Genomic DNA, 21,231 nt, shown 5'->3' on the forward strand with positions numbered 1-21,231 from the left:
ACTCTATAGACAGATGATAAATAATTTTTCATCAAGGAAGTGTCTTGGTCGCAAACGATCGTTACCATTGACAACACTTTCCCCCGAAAATCTCCACAAAATCACGAAGATATCAGGGAGGAAGAAGGTGTGTGTATATTGTGCATCTGTTGGAAGGAAAGCAGCATCAGGAAGAGGGATTCAGACAACATGGGAATGTGACAAATGCAGCCTAGCTCTGTGTCGAGTGGGATGCTTCCTCCAAGGAGGTGAAGGTATGAACCAACAACCCTATGGATACTGGAATAGAGATACAGATGTGTTGGTGTGTTTTCTAATATTATTGAAAATTTGAATAAATTGTGGTTGGTAGTTATTATATTAAACTTTTTCTAAGACAGTGTGCTGTACCTCAATTTTTTCTAAATAATAGGTTGTATCCTGGGGATAAACGGAATGAAAATGCGGGCGGGAAAGGGTTAATCATATTGCCATAAATAAAATTGAACTTTGGAAACAACACATAGTTTCAAACAACGAAGTATGCAATTTCTGGGGACTTGATACAATTGGAATAAAGGACAAAGAACTAAAATCACGAACAGTGCGCTGCAAGAATGCTGATATTCTTTGATGATTTTACAACACTCATCATACAGAAAATGGGCAAACAGTTGTTTCGCTTCCAAAAAAAAAACAATAATCAGCTTATATAAGACAGCTACACAGATGCTGAAAGATAACTCAAACTTTGTGACGAAAAGGCTACAGCATGATGAAGACTATAAAATAATGTACAGGGGAAAAGTGATTGATTATATCACTCAGTAACAGGTGGAGATAGTACAATCTCGAAGTTGAGTAAACTCTGTTTATTACCTGTCACTCCATGTAGTTAAGGTAAAGCAGGGGAGCATCGAGTGGAAAATTGTTTTTGATGCTTCATCCCATGAAAAAAAATTCTGTCACTCACTGATACCTTAGAAACAGGACCTAACCTTCCTCCAGGCATATTGATCACTCTACTTCTCTTTAGACTTCTTCAGTATGTTGTCATAAATGATATTAAACAAGCATTTTTACAAATTTCCCTAGACCCAGCAGACAGAGGTTTTTATGGTTTTTTTGTTTTACTAGATGACAATGACATCTTTCATTGTACTGATGAAGTAATAACTTACCGTTTTGCAAGACTTCCTTTTGGACTCGTTTGAAGCCCCGTTCTTCTTTCAGCAATACTGCGAGTACTAGCTGCAGCACATCTTAATGACTTTCCCATTGCAGCTGCTCTGATTGATCGCAGCACGTATATGGATGACATCACAGTGTCTACTACTGACGATGCCGAAGTCAGCACAATATACTGCCAGCTAAATGACCTCCTGAATGCCATCAGCCTACCCTTGTCTGGATGGTTCACCAACTCGCCTACACTCCAACACCTGTGGCTATCCAAAAGTCTACCGGTACAAAAAAAACGCAAATACTTGGTGTTAACTGGATTACTGATTCAGACACACTTCGCATTTTTACTAATTATATTTTTAAGAAATCTCCAGAATATCCTGTGACAAAGCATCACATTCTACAAGTAACATCAAAGAGTCTACAACCCTCTTGGACTCCTTTCACCAGTGACAATAGTGGGATTTTCTTTTTCCCAAGAAACCTGGTCATGTGATGTTGACTGGCATGAAATGCTGACGAGCGTACAAGGACGGTCAGATGGAAAAGGCGCAGATGAATCCCATCACATGCAAAGCCAGGAGGCCGGAAATGGACCGATCACAACCAACCAATAGAACACCGAATTCCTCTAGATTCCCATTTTTCGCCAATTGGAAAGGTCGTTATTTTGACCAATCCAATTACATGACCATATATGGTCAGTTTAAGATAGTTAGCAATTTTACAAGTTCTCGAACATTTCAATTGTGACACAAGTTTTCGTCAGCGGTAACCGCACATGTGGTATAGGATGCCTCAAAAATAAAGCCCTTTTAAATTTTTCAGTCACATTACAAAATTACAATTCTTGAAGTACTGAATATAAAATGATAATACCATTTAGTTCTTCACACAATAATTAAAAAAATAACTTCCAATAAATTCTTCAAGTTACATTAAAACAAATTTCTTCCGTCAGTTCAGAAAGTTTTTTTTCTTCACGCTTCTTGAAATTAATTTAACTGATACACACAATACTAATACAACACAACTGAATGAAATATAAATACAAAGGTCACTTAATCGCCATTGCAATGTGAAAAATATTCAAAAGTTCATATTGTTGAGGTTTCCCTAAATTGCATAAAAGAAATATTACGAACATATTCAAATTAATATTTTCTTCTAGTTACATCAAACAATTCCTGCAGAGTCCAAAGTCCAGAGTCCATATTTCTTCGGCTGTCCTTTCTTAATGACACACCGGTGACAGATTAAAAGTCTGGATTTTGGTAATGAGATAGACATTGCTCTTCGGCTTACGAATTGTCCATGTTTTGAATTAAACAATATAAATAACATGCAAAACCATACCTCATGTTTCTGGGAATGAGAGATTTTTTGAATTAGGTGGGATTTTGAATTAACTGATTTTGAATTGTCAAGGATCTATTGTATATGCATTAGCAAGAGAGAGCAAATTGAAACTAAATTGAACTAGGTCTTAGTTGGTAAATTACTTTTAAAAAATACCGTAAACAGGAAACAAAATGTAATGTTGTACAGTTTACAAGATCTCTTCAGTGATAATGTGTATAAATACAAGTTGCCCAGAAGCAGAATAAATAAGAATTTTTATGCAAGAAATACCTGTGTATGGGAACTTAACAAGTTTACTGAGAACATGTAGCTATAAATATTCAAGAGATAAAACAAAAATTTGGAATATTACTTAGTTCAAATAAATAAATAAATAAATAAATAAATAAATAAATAAATAAATAAATAAATAAATAAATAAATAAATAAATAAATAAATAAATAAATAAATAAATAAATAAATATAATACTAAACATTATTCAAAAACAGAGGAATTAAGGTTATCCCAAATATCTTGCAGTACTTTAATTAGCCTTTCCTTTCATGGTAGTAAAATTTGGAAGTTAGTATTGCTGTATACAGTTTCTTATCGGTTGCATTTCTTGCACTATTTTCTCGTTTAACGTGATGCTTTTCTGTTCGTCTTGTTTATTTTACATTGTATTGCCTTCAATGGACTACTTGAGTCAATTTTATAAATGTGTTTTTCAGTTTGCTGTCAGCTTAGTACTTCTTCATTCTCTTGGATCTTTTCTTTCTTTCTTTCTTTCTTTCTTTCTTTTCTTTTCTTTTCTTTTCTTTCTTTCTTTGAAATTACCCATCCCATTGTCTGTCTGTTGATCTTGCTTTGTGAGTTTCTTGATTTTAGTCTGTTTTTTAAATTTTCTATTGTAATTTGCTGTTTTTGTACAAGGTCACTAAAAGGGATGTCATTGGTGTAGAAATGGAATACAGCATTGGAATTATCAATTGGACCCTCTGTAGGTGTGACTGAAAGGGTCATATGGTCATCGATCCACTCTCGAGGGTTAGTTGTAGACCAATTAAAAATATAATGTATATGCACCATGCAGTAGGGCCTATTACGTTTGTGACTACTCTCAAAAGCCCAGATGGTATCCATAATCTCTTGGGTGGAAGTGACATGTACCCTGCAGTAGTATCTGCCTGAAAACATTGGTTTCCTTACAGACGAATGCCTGAACAGGAAGCCCTCTGTATACACTATGCGATACATGCCTATTTGGCATCGTTTAACAGTGGACCCCAGGCAATACATCCGAGCTAGGTGGGTGTTGCCTTGGCTGTGTGGCAGCTACAGAGTCTGTCCACGATCAGAGTTGATGGCATTTAGGGAGAATACTTTTGGACATGGCTTCCAAATGACCAAAACCTGTCCAGGGTACTTTGCCACCCAAGTTGTTAACTTTTGAGTCCATTCGGGTTACAACCTGATGGGAATAAGTGCAGTGTGAAAAGATGGGATCCAGCTTCCCTAGGTTCCTGGTCACTATCAAAACCAATGAGCAAAGTTTCAAGCTGGTTAAATCAAGAGTTTTTAATAGGCACGTCGAAGATTTCTGTGGCGAACTTGAAGACCTGAAGATGTTCAGTAGCAGTTTGCTCCTCAACATGTGCACTGTTTCTCAGGCTGATAGGTTGCTCTATTGCAACCACTTTGGTGAAATTCCCATCAGAGTGAAGAAAGAGCACAGATCTCTGAATCTGGTAAATGGAGTCATTTTCCACCGCGACCTGATCTTGAACACTGATGATAAGCTGATCGAAGACATGAAGAACTGTGGCGTGAAGCATGTCACGCACATTATGTACAAAGTCAGTGGTAAATACATTGCCACTGGTACTTTCATTATCTCCTTCCAGTTATCACTGTTACCAGAGAAAGTCATTGTAACAAGCTATTTTTGTGATGTGAGGTGAACAGGTGTAGTAACTGCCCTGGTCTTCATTTTCCTCAAGCTAGAAACTGTCCTGTCTATCACAGTGAGAAGAAGATCCAGGAGATCAAGACAGTGGATGGTTTTTCATACCAGGAAGTGTGCCGCAAGTTTAATTCCTTGAATGAAACTGCCAAGACACTAGACTTTAGTGAAGATCGCTGTGCTCAAGGTGGCAGTTGCTCCTGTGAGCAATGCCGCAAAGAGAAAAAATCCAAAGGTGGGATCCACCTAACCTTTGGCCACAAAGAAATGTGTGGTGGCGAAGGCAACTAAGCCAGCACAGCAGAGGAGAAAGGCCAAGTTTCCCTCCCCTACGAGGTCAGAAAATGCCACTCCAAAGCTGGCAGAGGTGGCATTGTCTACCATCGCTGGGAATCCCCCTCCCAACCCATCTAAACTCACACAAAAGGTGGGGAAAAAGGAAATCCCTCCCACCGTCCTAAACATGCTAACCCTTCTCGCTGTTGTTGTTCTTGTTGTTAATGTTGTTGTTGTTTGTCATCAGTCCATAGACTTGTTTGATGCAGCCTTCCATGCCTCCCTATCCTGTGCTAACCTTTTCATTTCTACATAACTGCTGCATCCTACATCTGCTCTAATCTGCTTGTCATACTCATACCTTGGTCTAACCCTACCATTCTTACTGCCTAAACTTCCCTCAAACACCAACTGCATAAGCCCTGGGTGTCTTAAGATGTGTCCTATTATTCTATCTCTTCTTCTGGTGAAATTTAGCCAAATCAATTTCTCAACAGTTTGATTCAGTATCTCTTCATTCTTGATTCCATCTAGCCATCTTGCCTTCAGCATTCTTCTGTAACACCACATTTCAAAAACTGCTATTCCCTTTCTATCTGAGCTAGTTACCAATGTTTCACTTCTATACAATGTCATGCTCTGGTCGAAATTCTTAAAAAACATCTTTCTAATTCCTATATCAATATTTGAAGTACGCAAATTTCCTTTCTTAAGAGAGGCCTTCCTTGCTTGTGCTAGTCTTGATTTTAATTCCTCCTTACTTCTTCCATCGTTAGTTATTTTACTACCCAAGTATCAATATTCAGACTTCATTTCCTAATCTAATATTACCTCCATCACCTGACTTCATACGCCTGCACTCCATTACTTCTGTTTTGGACTTATTTATTTTCATCTTTTACTCCTTATCCAAGTAGCCTCTGTGGATCAGGCGGCAGTGCGCCGGTCTCTCATAGCTGGGTTCCGTGGTTAAAATCCCGGTCACCCCATGTTAGATTTGTGCTGGACAAAGCGGAGGTGAGACAGGTTTTTCTCCGGGTACTCCAGATTTTCCTGTCATCTTTCATTCCAGCAGCACTCTCCAATGTCATTTCATTTCATCTGTCATTCATTAATCATTGCCCCAGAGGAGTGCGACAGGCTTACAGCCGGCACAATTCCTATCCTCATCGCTGGATGGGGGCTTCATTCATTCCATTCCTGACCTGGTCGAATGACTGGAAACAGGCTGTGGATTTTCATTTTCACTCCTTACCCAAGACTCTGCCCATAACTTTCAGCAATTTCTCCAGATCCTCTGCAGTCTCAGATAAAATAACAATACATACATTATCATTATAGACTGTTATGCCTTTCAGCGTTCAGTCTGCAAGCCTCAGTGAATTTAGTGAACGTCTCCACAATCCTCTGTTTGCAGCTAGTGCTGTGGCCTCATTTAGTTCTCTACCTTTTATCTTTAAATCGTTAGAAACTGAATCTAACCATCGTCGTGGTGTTGGTCTTCCTCTACATTTCTTACCTTCCATAACAGAGTCAATTATTCTCCTAGGTAACCTATCCTCCTCCATTCGCCTCACATGACCCCGCCACGGAAGACTATTTATGCATACAGCTTTATCCATTGAGTTCATTCCTAACTTAGCCTCTATCTCCTCATTCTGAGTACCCTTCTGCCATTGTTCCCACCTGTTTGTACCAGCAATCATTCTCGCTACTTTCATGTCTGTTACTTCTAACAGACATGTGACATTGTCATGAATCTAATGAATGAAGCCCCCATCTACTGTGGTGCCGGCTGCCGAAGCCTGTCACACTCCTTGGTGGCAATGATTAATGACTGACAAATGAACTTAAATGATATTGGATTGTGTTGCTGGAATGAAAGACGGGGAAAATCAGAGTGCCTGGAGAAAAACCTGTCCCGCCTCCACAGCTTTCGCTCCCTTAAAGCAAAGTTGGTCTGAAAACAGATCGATGTAAAGATAGTTTTGTGATAACGCCTATAGAAATTAAACGACACTGAATTCACCAGTTATATACTTGTACATGCTCAGGCAAATAAATAATAAATTAAATAAATAAAAAATAAAGCAAACAAATAAGCTAGTAAATGAAACTGAACTCACCACTGAATGCATCTGGTAAGATTGTAATTTTTTTGTTTTGTTTTTTTCATTACATGCTGACGATTGTGAAATACCAGTTTCCTGAACTACTCTCCAAATCGACTTATGTGGATTGACTTGTAGTTTTGCCTCTATTATATCTTCTAACCTCTCCTGTGTGAGAGCTGTTCTCCTTCACTGTCTTATCTTATTAATTACGGAACCTGTATTATGCCACTTGTGAATGAATTGTACGTAGTTTTTTGATGGTAGTGTAGAACCGGGAAACTGTCTATATAATTTTCAAAAGCATCTTTTAACTGGTTTCTTCTTCTTGTGCAAATAACACTCGACCAAAAATATTCTCTGTGCTGTAGTGTACTTAACCATCATGATAATAACCACACAACCCATCGTGAAAGTACAATAGTTACTAGTGAACTGCTGCATCAGCAGATTGACACTAGCTATTTGGCGCTCGCTTGGGGATTCCTGCAGCCTGTGAGCAGAAGTGCGAAGTCTTAATATATATACTCCCTGTATCTACCTATGGGAAAATACGTTTTGAAAGATAAAATTCATAAACTTTCAGTACAGGTCAGCATTAATAGATGGGCACATTACAATTAATGTTCAGTATAGCGTACTACCTGTACTTCGATCTCGTCCGGCCTCGCGGTGTAGGGGGGCAATGCGTCTGCCTGTCACCTGGCGGCCCCGGGTTCGATTCCCGGCCAGGTCAGGGGTTTTTAATTGTAATGATTAATATCCTTGGCCTGTGATGTCCTTAATCTTCCTTTCCTCACACACAATGTTCCACACTACCGCCGTTTCAATTACACACAGTTTCATACAATAAGGTGCCAGTAGCGGCAAAAGATCCACATGGGTCGACGCCCCGAACAAATAGCATTTAAAAAAAAAAACTTTGATCACTAAGAGAACCTCCATAGCTCAGGCGGTAGCACACTGGCCTGTCACTGCTGGGTTCAATGTTTCAAATCCCAGTCACTCCACATGAGGTTTGTGCTGGACAAAGCAGAGGCGGGGCAGGTTTCTCCAGGCACTCTTGATTTTCCCTGTTGTCTTTCATTCCAGCAACATAATCCAATGTCATTTAATTTCATTTGTCAGTCATTAATCATTGCCACTAAGGAGTGTGACAGGTTTCGGCAGCCGGCACAATTCCTATCCTCACCGCTGTAGACGGGACTTCATTCTTTCCAGTCTTGACCATGTCGCATGACTGGAAAGAGGCTGTGAATATATATAATTTTGATCACCATTTTGATTAAATCTCAAAAAAGCAGTTTCATTCTCCTCATTAGTAAGGCTGTATTTCAGACAATATTTGTATTCCAGTTATTTTTATTATGTTACAATTTTACCAATAAATTATGAAAACGTTTTTTTCTTGTTTAAGTAAACCTACATAGAATCCATATAATTGAGTCTGTCTCTTGACTCATAGAGTCCAAAAGATGTATTGTTTGGCCTTTTACCAAAAAATGTTTGCCGATCCCTGTCTTAAAGCATAACAAATTTTATTATGAATTTCTTGTTTCAGGAATCTTCAGTCCTGCGATTAATTACGTACCTTGCTGGTTCTATTGTTCCTACACGTTCCTTGTGGCTCACAAAACTTAATTCCTTGCTTGATCAGTACTACAAGCAAGAGAGTAGAACAAATATCCGAGTGAAAGTATTGGACATTCTTTCTCATGTTATACATATCAACCGGTATGTTAATTTTAATAGTATCTCCTTTATTTATGATTATTTAAGTTTTTAACCGGGATTATGGTATAATCCATTATGATGTCATCCTTTATGATGCCAGTTTGCTTGTCAATCCGTGCTTATCTTACACCTGGAGTTCAGTCTCAATAGCAGTTAACCATATAAAACAGTATATTTTGTGTGTGTATATTTTTCTACTTATTGAATATGTCGTGTGTACATGTGTTACACTGTTCACCAAAAAGTAAATGGGCACTTGTCTTAAATATTCATCTGGAGGTCTTAGCTCAATCGCAAAAGAAATGGCTCAGTACTACAGGGAATCTTGCACAACCCAGTTAAAAGCATGCCAGACAGAATGGTTGCAATTATAACAGTACGAGAAGGTTTCGTAAGGTTGTGATTGAGCTAAGATCATTTCATCATATTACTGTGAAAGTTGGCTGCATCTCCTGAAAGCTCCCTCACTTGTCTAGTTCATCTAAAGGTGTTTTATGTGGTTGAGTTCGAGGCTTCATACTGTCCAGCTCAAGTGGTGAACATTGTGCTTTGCGTGATGATGATTTTATCCATACAGTTGAGTTCGACTGTTGGATACCTTATGGCTCAACAGATTGTTCTGTTCATTACAGCTTCCTTGAGATGATATTTTGACATCTTGGTGTCTCTTTTGATGGTGTCAAACCAACAGATTTTTGAGTGACCTGGTCTTCATTCACTACTTAGTGTTCCAAGCAAGGCATGCGTTATATGACCAGAATCTGTTAGTGATCTGTTAGTGATTTTTGCAGCTCATGAAATACGCAAGAACTTCCTCCAGAACCACAATTCAAAGGCCAGTCAGTTTTCTTTAGTGCCTGGGTTTCTTGAGCATATGTTGTTACGGAATAAACAACGGCATTCACTGTTCAGGATTTTGTTGCATTGGAGGTGTCTTCTTTTGTAGATCTTATTCAAATTTAGCATTGCACTACGGCCAAGTGCAATTCAGCGGTTTATTTCAGGTCTGGATTCATCTTCATGATGGATTCTTTTAATCCCAGGAAGATGAAATCTTAGTCAGTTTCAATTGTCTCATTAATTTTGACTGTTGTGGTATCATTTAAAGCTGTTCTGAGGATTTTTGTTTTCTTGATATTACCCCCACCTTTTCCTCCAGCACCACAATTCAAAGGCATCTATCTTCCACCAGTCAGTTTTCTTTAGCGTCTGGGTTTCTCGAGCATAGGTTGTTATGGGATAAACAATGGAATTCACTATTCAGGATTCAGAATCATCTGTTCAAAATCTTCTGGGCTTCAGTGTATTGGAGGTTTTGATGTTTCTACCATCAGTTTTTACTCTGAAATAATAATCATCAAGGTGGCACCATGTCATAATCATCAGTTATACGTATAAATTGAATAAAGCCAATGATAAAATGCAATCCTGTCTTTCATCTTTGTCAATTTCATTGAGGCGAGCATCAAGTTCAGGGGAAAGCCCTTCCCTTTTCAGCAGATCCAGCATATTCTGCAATACTCTGAGCTTAGAATACAGAGTACAAGCTATAAGGTAGCTTTTACCTTTTGAAGATAAAGTTCAGGGGAAAGCCCTTCCCTTTTCAGCAGATCCAGCATATTCTGCAATACTCTGAGCTTAGAATACAGAGTACAAGCTATAAGGTAGCTTTTACCTTTTGAAGATATAATTAAAGGAGTGCACTACTCAAAAATTGTGTCACAGGAAAATGCAATTCAGTAATTTAATAAATAATTACAAACACAATGGTGAAAATCCAACATCTATAACATGAATAGTTCTTGAGTTACATTCCTTTGAAGTTTTGGAGTAATGTAGTGATGTTACTTAGCGATAAGAATCGCCAGCAGTGACGCTAGACCGCTAGTGCATGAGAAATTCCTTTCTTCAGCTTCCTTTTTACTGCGTTATATCTTCGATAGTGACCCAAGTTTTTGCGTAGTATCTCTGCCCGCTATGCCTGGAATGATTTAGCTGGTGCATTTGTTATGAGTAGAGACTGGAAAATTACCATCTATTTTTATCAATATTAGCATCTATTTTGCTAAAAATTAGTGTTTATTTTTAAAAATCACCGGGCGAGTTGGTCATGCGGTAGGGGCGCACAGCTATGAGCTTGCATCTGGGAGATAGTGGGGTTCGAATCCTACTGTCAGCAGCCCTGAAGATGGTTTTCCCTGGTTTCCCATTTTCACACCAGGCAAATCTTCGTTGCCAGGGCAAAACCTCCTATGTGATAATATTTTTGGAGATACACTGACCCGCAGCACATACGTTATGAAGAACGAGAATGCCTTGACAAGCTTCACACAATATTTCACCTTAGAGGACGGAACCTTACCAGCCAAAGTTCTAAGCTAAAATATTTCACATAGGAGGTTTTGTCCCTGCAGCGACGAAATGCCGGGATTGTTCTTTAATTAAGACCATGGCTGCTTCCTTCCCACTCCTAGCCCTTTTCCCATCATTGCCATAAGACCTATTTGTGTCGGTGTGTCGTAAAGCAAAATTGTAAAACAGAAAATTTAAAAATCAAAATAAGTGCTTTAGTCTATGGCATAGGGGATTTTACCTGGAAAAATTTACGGTTATTCTGGAAATTGGCTTACTTTATGTTTCTAGGTTCTTCTTCTTCTTCTCCTCCTCCTTCATCCATTCCCTTTTGCAGATTCTCTCTGGGTAGGGTAGTGTACCAAAGCCCTCCACCGTAATCGATCTTTCCACCATTCCTCTTCTAGCACTTTATTGCTATCGATTCCTCTATTTGCAATACAGTCCACAACAGAGCTCCTCCATCTCATTCTAGGACATCCCCTAGGCCTCTTTCCAGTGTCTGTATCCATGAATGTTCTCTTTGGTATTCTCTCTCCTGGCATTCTCATCAAGTGTCCAAACTATTTTAGCTTTGCTATATCAATCTCTTCTTGAAGTTTACACACTCCCATGTTTCTCCTTATTTCCTCATTTAGTATTCTATCTCGTCTTGTCTTTTCCTGTATGCTCCTCAAGTATCTCATATCAGCTGTTTGGATCTTACTTTGGTTCCGCTTAGTTAACGTCCAGGCTGCTGAAGCATATGTCAGTATGGGTTTATAATAGGATGAGTATAGAACCTTCCTGCACTTCATTGGCACATCTTTGTTCCATACAATGTCTCTCACACACTGGTAGAAACTTGCAGATTGCTGTATTCTTAAATCAATTTCTCCATCTCAATTTCCATCTTGTGATATCACGCTGCCCAAATATTAAAAATTTTTCACTACTTCAAGAGGTTTATTTCCAATTTTTATCACTCCCCTGGATTTTCTGTTACCTCTTGTCATGATCAAAATCTTACTTTTCGCAGTACTAATCTTCATTCCAAAATTTCTTATCTCCTCATTCCATAAATCAACTTGTGTCTGTTCTTCCTCTTCATTATCTCCCGAAACTACAATGTCATCAGCAAAGAGCATAGACTTTACTTGCTTGCCCATCATCTTCTCCTTGATATTACCATCTGCATTGTTTCATTCCCAATCTGTGCCTGTGTCAATGTTTTCCATACCAAATTCCTTGGGACACTGTCATATGCCGTTTCAATATCTAGAAACGTTACTGCCATGTCCTTTCCATATTCCCAATACCTTTCCATCATTTGACGCAATGTAAATATTGGGTCATGAGTACCTACCTCTTCTGAATCTGTACTTGTGTTCTGCCAATTTTCCCTCTACTCTGTCTCTTATTCATCTATTCAAGATTCTTTCAAGGATCTTAGCTGTATGAGGTATCATTGTCACTCCTCTGTAATTTTCACATTGTTTCCTGTCTCCTTTCTTGAAAATTAGTATAATGACCCCTTTCGTCCACTCTTTTGGAACATTCTTTTCTCTCCATATCACTCTGAATAGTCTATACAACCACTGTAGATCAACTGCTCGTGCTGCTATTAGCATTTCTGTGGTGACCTTGTCAATTCCAGCTGCCTTGCCTCTTTTAAATCTTTTAGTGGCCCACTCAACCTCTGCCATGGACACCTCGTTTTCCTTATCTTCCATCTGCATTCGATTTCTCCTTGTACCGAGGTATTTTGCACGTTGTAAAGCTGTTGAGAGTATTTTTCCCACCTCAGCAATATATACTGCTTATGTGTCATCACTTCCTCCTGTTCATTTTTAGTGAAGTTAGCACCTTCACCTGGGTTTTTCTTCTTTTTAACCCCCTGGAATAAGACCTTTTTGCTTTTGGTTGTATCTTCTTGCAGAGATTCATTGAATGTTTGCCAGCATTTTTTTTTTTTTTTTTTAATTTTTTTCTTTTTCTTGAACCACCTTGGAGCACTCCTTCTTGCAATGCCTGTTTTCTGTTTTGCTTTCGCTTGTTCTGTTTCTCAGCCATATTTTCCAAGTTTGTTTCTTCCTTTTAACTATATCTTTTACCATGTCATTCCACCAGAGCGTTTTTGATTTTTCTTCCTTCCTGATACTCTTCCACAGGTCTTTTCTCCAGACTCGACCATGACTGTTTTAAAGTATGCCCATTCTTCTTCGACCCTTCCGATGTCTTCCTTCGGTGTACTTGTTTTAATGTGTGTCTGAAACTCTTCATTTATTTCCTTCTCCTGCAATTCTCACACCCTTAGCTTTCTCTGCCTAATCTCGGTCATCTTTCTTACCTTCCCCGTCTTAAACTTAGCTGTCACAACTCGGTCATCTCCTTTGAAAGATTCACTTGGGAGGGCTGTTACATTTACCAACATTTTCCTGTTACCATTCTCGACCAAAATGTAATCTATCAGAGTTTTGATTTTGTTATCCCAACTATATCTTGTTATCTTCTGCCTGTTTATCTTTCGAAACCATGTGTTACCAATGATCAGCTCATTTCTTCTACAAAAGTATACCAAAATATCTCCGGGCCTGTTTCTTTTCCCATATCCAAATCTCTTCATCTCCTTTTCTTTCCTGACCTACTTGGGCGTTCATGTCTCCTATGGCCACAACTTGTTTGTTCTGTATGTGGCTTTCCAGATATTCAAGGTATTCTTCTAGATCCGTATCTCTATTTCCTGTTTGTGGAGCATACCCGTAAATTATATCTGTAACACCAGTTTCAAGTCTCAATCTGACCTTTGTCAAGAGTCATTTATGTTTTCCACCAATTCTAGGTATTCCTTTAGGTCTTTTCTAATTATGAGACCTACACCATTTTTGGCTTCCCTTCCTCCACTATAATATGAGGTGTATACTTTCTTTTGTTTCCTCTCACCTTTTCCTTTCCATTTGGTCTCACTGATTCCCAGCAATGCTATATCTTTGTCAACCATAAAATCTACAATTTCTTCCACTTTCCCTGTAAGTGTCACTATATTGATGGTCGCTATCTTAATTTATTTGGTTGCTGGTCGCCCATTTCTCACATTTCTCCCAGCATCACAAGAATTCCACGTCGCTTGTGGGGAACGCCCTAGCGTTTTGCACGTCGATTGTGGGGAACACCATAGCATTTTCTGAGGCTTCTTGGTTCACGAATCTGAATTTCTAACTTCCCACCAAAAATTTCCATTGTAATCCCTGAAGCGTGAGAAACCCCCCCCCCCCAAAAAGTGGATTTTAAAAATGTCTTTTTGTATGTATTTTTGGGAAATAATATCTAAAACATGGAAAATAGTCAAAATTTTCAACAAAAAAGATCCTATGATATTTTGACTTGGATGAATGGGGGAGTGCATGCGTGCGCTTTAGATTATGGGCCTCAGCACTGCATGTGCTATGTTATGCAAGTCCGCTTAACCACTCTCTTTCATTACGTTCGCTCTCCTGTCTCCTCCCTTCACCTTTAAATTCAAAACTCTCCTCCCCCCCCCCCTCCCCCCATTGCAGTCTTCTTTTCAGCATCTGGAAGTCTCCAACTTCCTTTTCCTAAAAACCATGTAAGAAGACTAAGAGAGGGGGAGTACTTTCAAGTTTAAAACCTTTGAAACAGAAAATTTTTCATTTTAAGTTAATTTTGAAAGTTTGACATTTATGAGAAAATACATATGTGCAATAATGTTACAAGGCAGTTGAAACAGAATTTAATAGTACAAAGCCTAGATTTTTTCTCAAGTCTAGCCAAAAAGGAGAAAAATGGGGATCAGAGATGCATTTGTTGTTGGTATTATTTATTTCATTTGTGTAGGTCAGCACCCCTACTTTGTGAAAACTGAAAACATTTTTTTCTTAAAAACAACAACAAATGATGTTACATGATGGATTGGGAAAAATAAACTTTCCCCTACTAAAGAAAAGCTTTTGTAAAATTGAAAAAAATTAAAAATTAGTACATATCTGACACTCTTTTTTGGGATAAGTATAAAGAAAAGCGAGTTGAAATACTCCATCATTTGCCTCGAGTGCAGTGCTTCATCTGAGAATATCCCTGCAGATACTGTTGAGGATCTGGATGCAGATGATCCACAAGAAGTGGACCTCCAATTATAAACTGAGAGCACTGAATAAGGTGATGAGAATATTTTAGAGAAATCATGCGAACCTGAAATTAAGAGTGTTCAGAGCCAGTAAAAAAGAAAAAATATCACATTTGTAATTTTTTACCTCCTTTTTGTCTCCCTTTCTCTATCAAACAAACCAATTAATCCTTCAATAAACCAAAGTTGCCAGGTTTGCACAAAAACTTAACATTTTCCAAACATAATTAAACTAAATTTTGCCGGGCTGAGTGGCTCAGATGGTTGAAGCGCTGGCCTTCTGACCCCAATGTGGCAGGTTTGATCCTGGCTCAGTCCAGTGGTATTTGAAGGTGCTCAAATACGTCCGCCTCGTGTCGGTAGATTTGCTGGCACGTAAAAGAACTCCTGTGGGACTAAATTCCGGCACCTCGGCGTCTCCGAAAACTTTAAAAGTAGTTAGTGGGACGTAAAGCAAATAGCATTATTATTATTATTATTATATATATAATTCGCTGGGGCCATCATGGACCACGTTAAGTCTTGTTGCATTTGACACTGAACTTGGCCTTCTTTAGAGCCCAAATTTCCCTCATTCTTTGTGAGTGGGCCTGCTTACGCTCCTCTGTCCAAGGGGCACCGTGTCTTCTCTTCGGCTGCTCGTCTCGGTTTAGCCCGTTCGTCAATATTTTCTTGCGGAAGAGATCTCTGTTAAGGGCGTCTTCAGCTGAGATATGGAGCATTTGCAGGTCTTTAGTATTTCTAAACCAGGGAATAGTGGTTTTGGGGTTTGAATAAAAAAAGTGAAAGATTTCTTTAGTTAACTTTCTTCCGTCCATTCTTTTCAGATGACCGTAAAATCGTGCCCGTCTTTTTCTGATTGTGTCGGTAATTTTCTCTATTTTGCTGTAGACTTCCTTGTTGGATCTCTTTTGATGGATTCCATTTCTGTACTTTGATCCCAAGATTCCTCTCACAATTTTGCGTTCTCTTTTCTCCAGTTCTTCAAGGAGTCCTTTGTTGGCATTTAGAGACAGGGTTTCGGCTGCATATAGAACTACTGGCTTCAGAACTGTTTCATAGTGAAGTATCTTGGTGTTTTGGGAAAGGCATTTTTTGTTGTAGATTGTGCGGGATGTTTGGTAGGCTATTTCCAGTTTGCGTACTCGCTCCTGAAGTGCTTCTTTGTCCAGTCCATTTTTCATGATGATCTCACCCAGGTATTTGAATTTGTCTACTCGGGTGATGTCCCCGTATTTTGTATGGAGTTTTGGTGGAGCCTCTTTGATGTTAGTCATTACTTCTGTTTTCTCAAACGATATCTGCAAACCAGTTTGTTCAGCAATTTCCTTTAAAATTTCAACTTGAGCTCTAGAGGTTTCTGTGTCGTTTGAGAGAACAGCAATATCATCGGCAAATGCTAAGCAGTCTGTTGCGATCCCCTTGGATTTGGTTCCTATTCTCAATGGACTGTAGTTGGTTTCCTGTAATCTCACCCGCCAGGTTCTGATGATCTTTTCAAGAACACAGTTGAAGAGTATCGGGAATAGCCCGCCACCTTGTCGGACTCCTGTTTTGATGTCAAAGGAATGCGAGAGACATCCGTGGAACTTCACCTTGGATTTTGTATCGGTCAGGGTGGCTCTAATTAATGCCAGCAGTTTCAAATCAACTCCAAATTCATTTAAGATGTTTAGCAGGACTTCCCGGTCAATGGAGTCGTACGCTTTCTTAAAGTCCACAAAGACAGACACATACTGCTTGGACCTTAGTGTACAATATCTGATGATCGTTTTGAGATTTTGGATCTGTTCAGCTGTTGAGCGACCTTTTCTGAACCCTCCTTGGTATTCACCTATTTGATGTTCGACTTGTGCTTCCAAACGCTCCAGGATGGCAAGTGATAGAATTTTGTAAGTCACGGGTAGCAAAGATATTCCTCTGTAGTTGTTGATGTTCTTCATGCTGCCTTTTTTGTGTAATGGATGGATCAAAGCTATTTTCCAATCTTTGGGTAGGGTCTCCTTCTTCCAAATTTCTTCTATTTGGTTTTGCAAGATATCAAGTGATTCCTCTGGGGCATATTTCCATAGTTCTGCTACTACTGAGTCTTCCCCCGGCGCTTTGTTATTTTTCAGACGGGAAATGTGGCGCTTGATTTCATCTCTGTCGGGTGGTCTGGAATCTGGGTACCTGAGTAAGGGTTCCTTGGTCTCAATGGCGCTTTGAGGTTTAGAGCAATTAAGTAAATTCTTGAAGTAATCTGCCAGAATGCTGCAATTTTCTTCATTTGATGTCGCCAGTGTACCGTCCTTTCGCTTAAAGCATAGAGATGGTGGTTTATAGCCAGTGAGTTTGCGTTTGAAGGCTCTGTAGTAGTCTCTGCTTTCATTCTTCCTAACGTTTTGTTCTATCTTTTCAATGAGAGATTTTTCGTATTTACGTTTCTCAGTCCTGAACACCCTAGCTGCTTGGGCACGTTGGGTTTTGTAGGTTTCCCAATCATTTTCTGATTTCGTAGAGTAGTACTGTTTCCACGCATTGAGTCTTTCTTGGAGGACTGATTCGTAGGTACCATTCCACCAGGCATGCTTTTTGCCTCTCTTGATTTCTGCAACGTCTTTGGCGGCCTCAACAAGGAGACTTTTGGCGTTGTTAAAGTCAGTGTCATTTGGTCTAGCCTTCTCCTGGAACTCCTCGACCCTTTGCCGAAGTTTATCATTGTCGAAGCGTGTGATCTGTTTGGTTGTCTTCCTTGTGTTTGCGGGAATTGGTTTGAATTTGATAAGAGACATATAATGATCTGAGGTCACATTGAAGCCTTTCTTTACCTTGACATTCATAATCTCAGGGCTGTTTCTCCTGGAGATTGCAACATGATCAATTTGGAACTCTCCGAGAGCTTGGACGGGAGAACGCCATGTCATTTGCTTGCTGGGTAGATGGCGAAAGTGGGTCGACATGACCTGCAGGTTGTGATTTTCGCAAATGGACACCAGTCTTTTGCCGTTGGGATTGGTTCTTTTGTGAGCAGGGTAATTTCCTATAACTCTCTTGTACTTCTGTTCACGACCTAGTTGGGCATTGAAGTCACCCAAAAGAAGCTTGGCATGGTGTTTGGGGATTTTGTTTAATTTTTCATCCAGTAGGTCCCAGAAATTATCAACTTCGTCTGGATCAGACTTGTTCTTATCGTTTGTAGGAGCATGTGCGTTAACTAGGGCGTAGGTTTTGTTCGCGCATTTAATTGTGAGTATAGACAATCTGTCATTCACAGGTTCGAAATTTGCAACCGATTTAAGGATCTTGGTTCTAACAGCAAACACGGTTCCAAGCATCACAGCTCCATTGAGGATTCCTCTTTGCGCTTTGCTTTTGAAAAATCGGTAGCCTTTGGATTCAAAAATCTCTTCATCTGGGTACCTTGTTTCCTGTAGGGCCAGTATGGATACCTGATTTTCGTGAAGAGCTTTGGTGAGGGTTTTCAGCTTGCTAGAAAGGTTTTAGATTTTGGCCTGAGTTTTTGACTCTTTGGGGTACACCGAGACGCTCCGACTCGTCTCTTGCATGATGTCGAGTCTCCCCCAGAATCCGAACGAGACTCGTGCGCCGTGGCGTTCACGAGGAGGGATTTATCCGAAGATTTACCCCCTGGGGTATGTTTCTTGAAATGTTGTGCCATCATGCTTTTTGACTTGACTTTGCTTTGGACGGGTACCCATCCTTTTACAACTAGGTTTGTTAGCCCTAGAGGTTGCCTCAAGATGTTTTCTGGCTTCTGGTCATTTACCAGTCTTCGCCGTAACCCTGGCAAGGGACCAGTTTTTTTTTTCACGGTGGTATTTTATTTCCCTACTACCCTCTAACTCTGCTGGCGGCAGAGCCAGCGAGCTTCCCCAATTCCAATGGGATGCGCCCGATGGAGGTAACCGGTAAATCCCCACACTATTATTATTATTATTATTATTATTAAACTAAATTTTGCTTTTTACGGGAAGATTTGGCAACTGTGCAATCAGTAAAAATGATTGTTTTATCGCTCATTTGTTCAGTGGATCAATCATTCGATCAACAATCAGCTTTAAAATAGGACTGGAAACAAATTACATCTTAGTCACTCATGATCTTAATATTCAGCTTGACTGGAACATAAGTATTTCTGTATGTTTCAGACTTGGGTTAAACCCACGAAGCAACACTTGAAGGATCCGATAGTGATCAAATTTACATAGATGAACGTGGGCCCTTGGCTGCAGTCAAGCTGAGAAGAACTAAAACTTATCCCTAAAAACAGACTCGGATTTGTAATGGTTTTTCAAAATCTTTTCATTAGTAGGGGAAAGTTTATTTTTTCCAATCCATCATGCAATGTCATATGTTACTAATTTTAAGAGAAAAAGTATTCAGTTTCCATGACAGTAAGGGTCCTGATCTGTACAAATAAAATAAATACAAAGAAGAAATGTATTTCTCTTCTCCTTTTTGGCTAGACTTGAGCAAAAACCTAGCTTCTGTATTATTAAATCATGTTTCATCTGCCTTATAACATTATTGCATGTATGTACTAGTATTTACTTGGTTTTTATCGTAATTTTCAAACTTTCAACCATTAACCTTGACTTAAAAACATCCTCTTTCCAGGGTTTTAAAATGGAAAGTACTCCCCCCTCTCTATTCATCCTCTTATGTCTTTTTTTTTTTTAGGAAGAGGTAGGAGGTCAGTGACTTCCAGATGCTGAAAAGAAGAATTAGTTGGGGAGGAGGGATGTTTTAATGTGAAAAGTGGAGATGTGGTGACGGGGGAGAGCAAACTTAAACAACATAGATTGTTAAGCAGAGTTGTATGACTTGGCACATTCAGCCCCATGACGCCAAGATACTCCTCTCCATTCGTCCTATGTCAAAATGTCATAGGTCATTTTTTGTTTCAAATTTTATCTACTTTCTGTATGCAGTATTGAAAAGAAAAGTCAGCAAAGCAAAGAAAACATGGGATAAATTTATTAACACAATAGACTACAAAATAAGATGGATCCAAAGCACTCAAACTACTGAGCTCATTAAATAGTAAGTACCTAGAAGAATACAGCCACACTATTAAAATAAATAGCAATTTTTATCTCAGATAAGAAGAAAATTTCCAACAAGTTTAATACGTTCTACCTAAACCAATATAAAATAAATAAGTTGAAAAATAAAGAACGGAAACTAAAGAAAGAAACAGAAAATACATTTGAGAGCGCACATCTAGAAGAGCTGTTTACACAAGAGTTCTCCGAGGAAGAAATGGATGAAGCAGTTCGTAACATACAAACAAAAAATGTGGAGATGACAATATCTTTCTAAAATTCATAAAACATAGTGGCCCAACTGCACGCAAAACACTCCTAAAAATTTACAGTGTCTTCTGCCACAATGATATACCTGTACCAACAGACTGGACTAAAGGCACTATCATCCCAATTCTAAAATCTGGGAAAGATTAAAACAAAGTAGAGTTAGACTGACCCATAACCCTAACTTCAATACTCACCAAAATATGTGAAAAAATGGTATCAGCACACCTAAATTGGTATTTGGAGTAACAAAAATACCTTGTTGAAGAACAAGCAGGATTCAGAACAAACACGTCAACCCCAAATGCAGTAACAAAACTTGTCCAAGACGTGAAATAATGCTTCAACGACTAGAAGAGTAATCAATTCTACAGACAGTCTAAAATAGGTTTACCACAGGGAGCAACATCTAGCACCACACTTTTCAACATTCATATCAATGATCTACCAAACAAGTTTTTTGAAAAGTTGACGGTATTAAGGTCAGCATGTTCGCTGACGACGTCGTTATCTAGGTGTCAACCCATAACAAAAGCAACAAATGGAAAGAGAGGCTAGAACAAACCATGAATGCAGCCTTGGAGAAACTTATCTCATGGACGACTGACAACAATATGATTGTCAGCAAGACAAAAACTGTACACCAGTTCTTCACACTTAAACATGAAAATACTGAGTCAAACTCAAACTGAAAGACGACTAACTGGTAAAGAGCAACAGCACTAAATATCTAGGTGTGACACTTGACAACAAATTAAATTGGAAAAATGAAGTAAAGAAAACTGAAAAAGCGAATAAATGGATTAACCTGGTGAAGAGACTAGCAGGCACTAAATGGGGATGTACACAA

General features: G+C 39.0%; 1 protein-coding gene across 3 annotated transcripts in view; it reads left to right on the plus strand.

Annotated features, from left to right (window-relative positions):
- The window catches only part of gig (tuberin), a 619,250-nt gene that overhangs the window by 161,164 nt on the left and 436,855 nt on the right, over window positions 1–21,231 (plus strand). For all 3 annotated transcript variants that reach the window (XM_067150053.2, XM_067150054.2, XM_067150056.2), the window contains one exon: window positions 8,419–8,591. In XM_067150053.2, coding sequence (XP_067006154.2) covers window positions 8,419–8,591 — 173 coding nt within the window. The remainder of the gene's footprint in view (window positions 1–8,418; window positions 8,592–21,231) is intronic.

The sequence above is a fragment of the Anabrus simplex genome, chromosome 6 (assembly GCF_040414725.1).
Source record: "Anabrus simplex isolate iqAnaSimp1 chromosome 6, ASM4041472v1, whole genome shotgun sequence".
In the NCBI taxonomy this organism is placed as follows: Eukaryota; Metazoa; Arthropoda; class Insecta; order Orthoptera; family Tettigoniidae; genus Anabrus; species Anabrus simplex.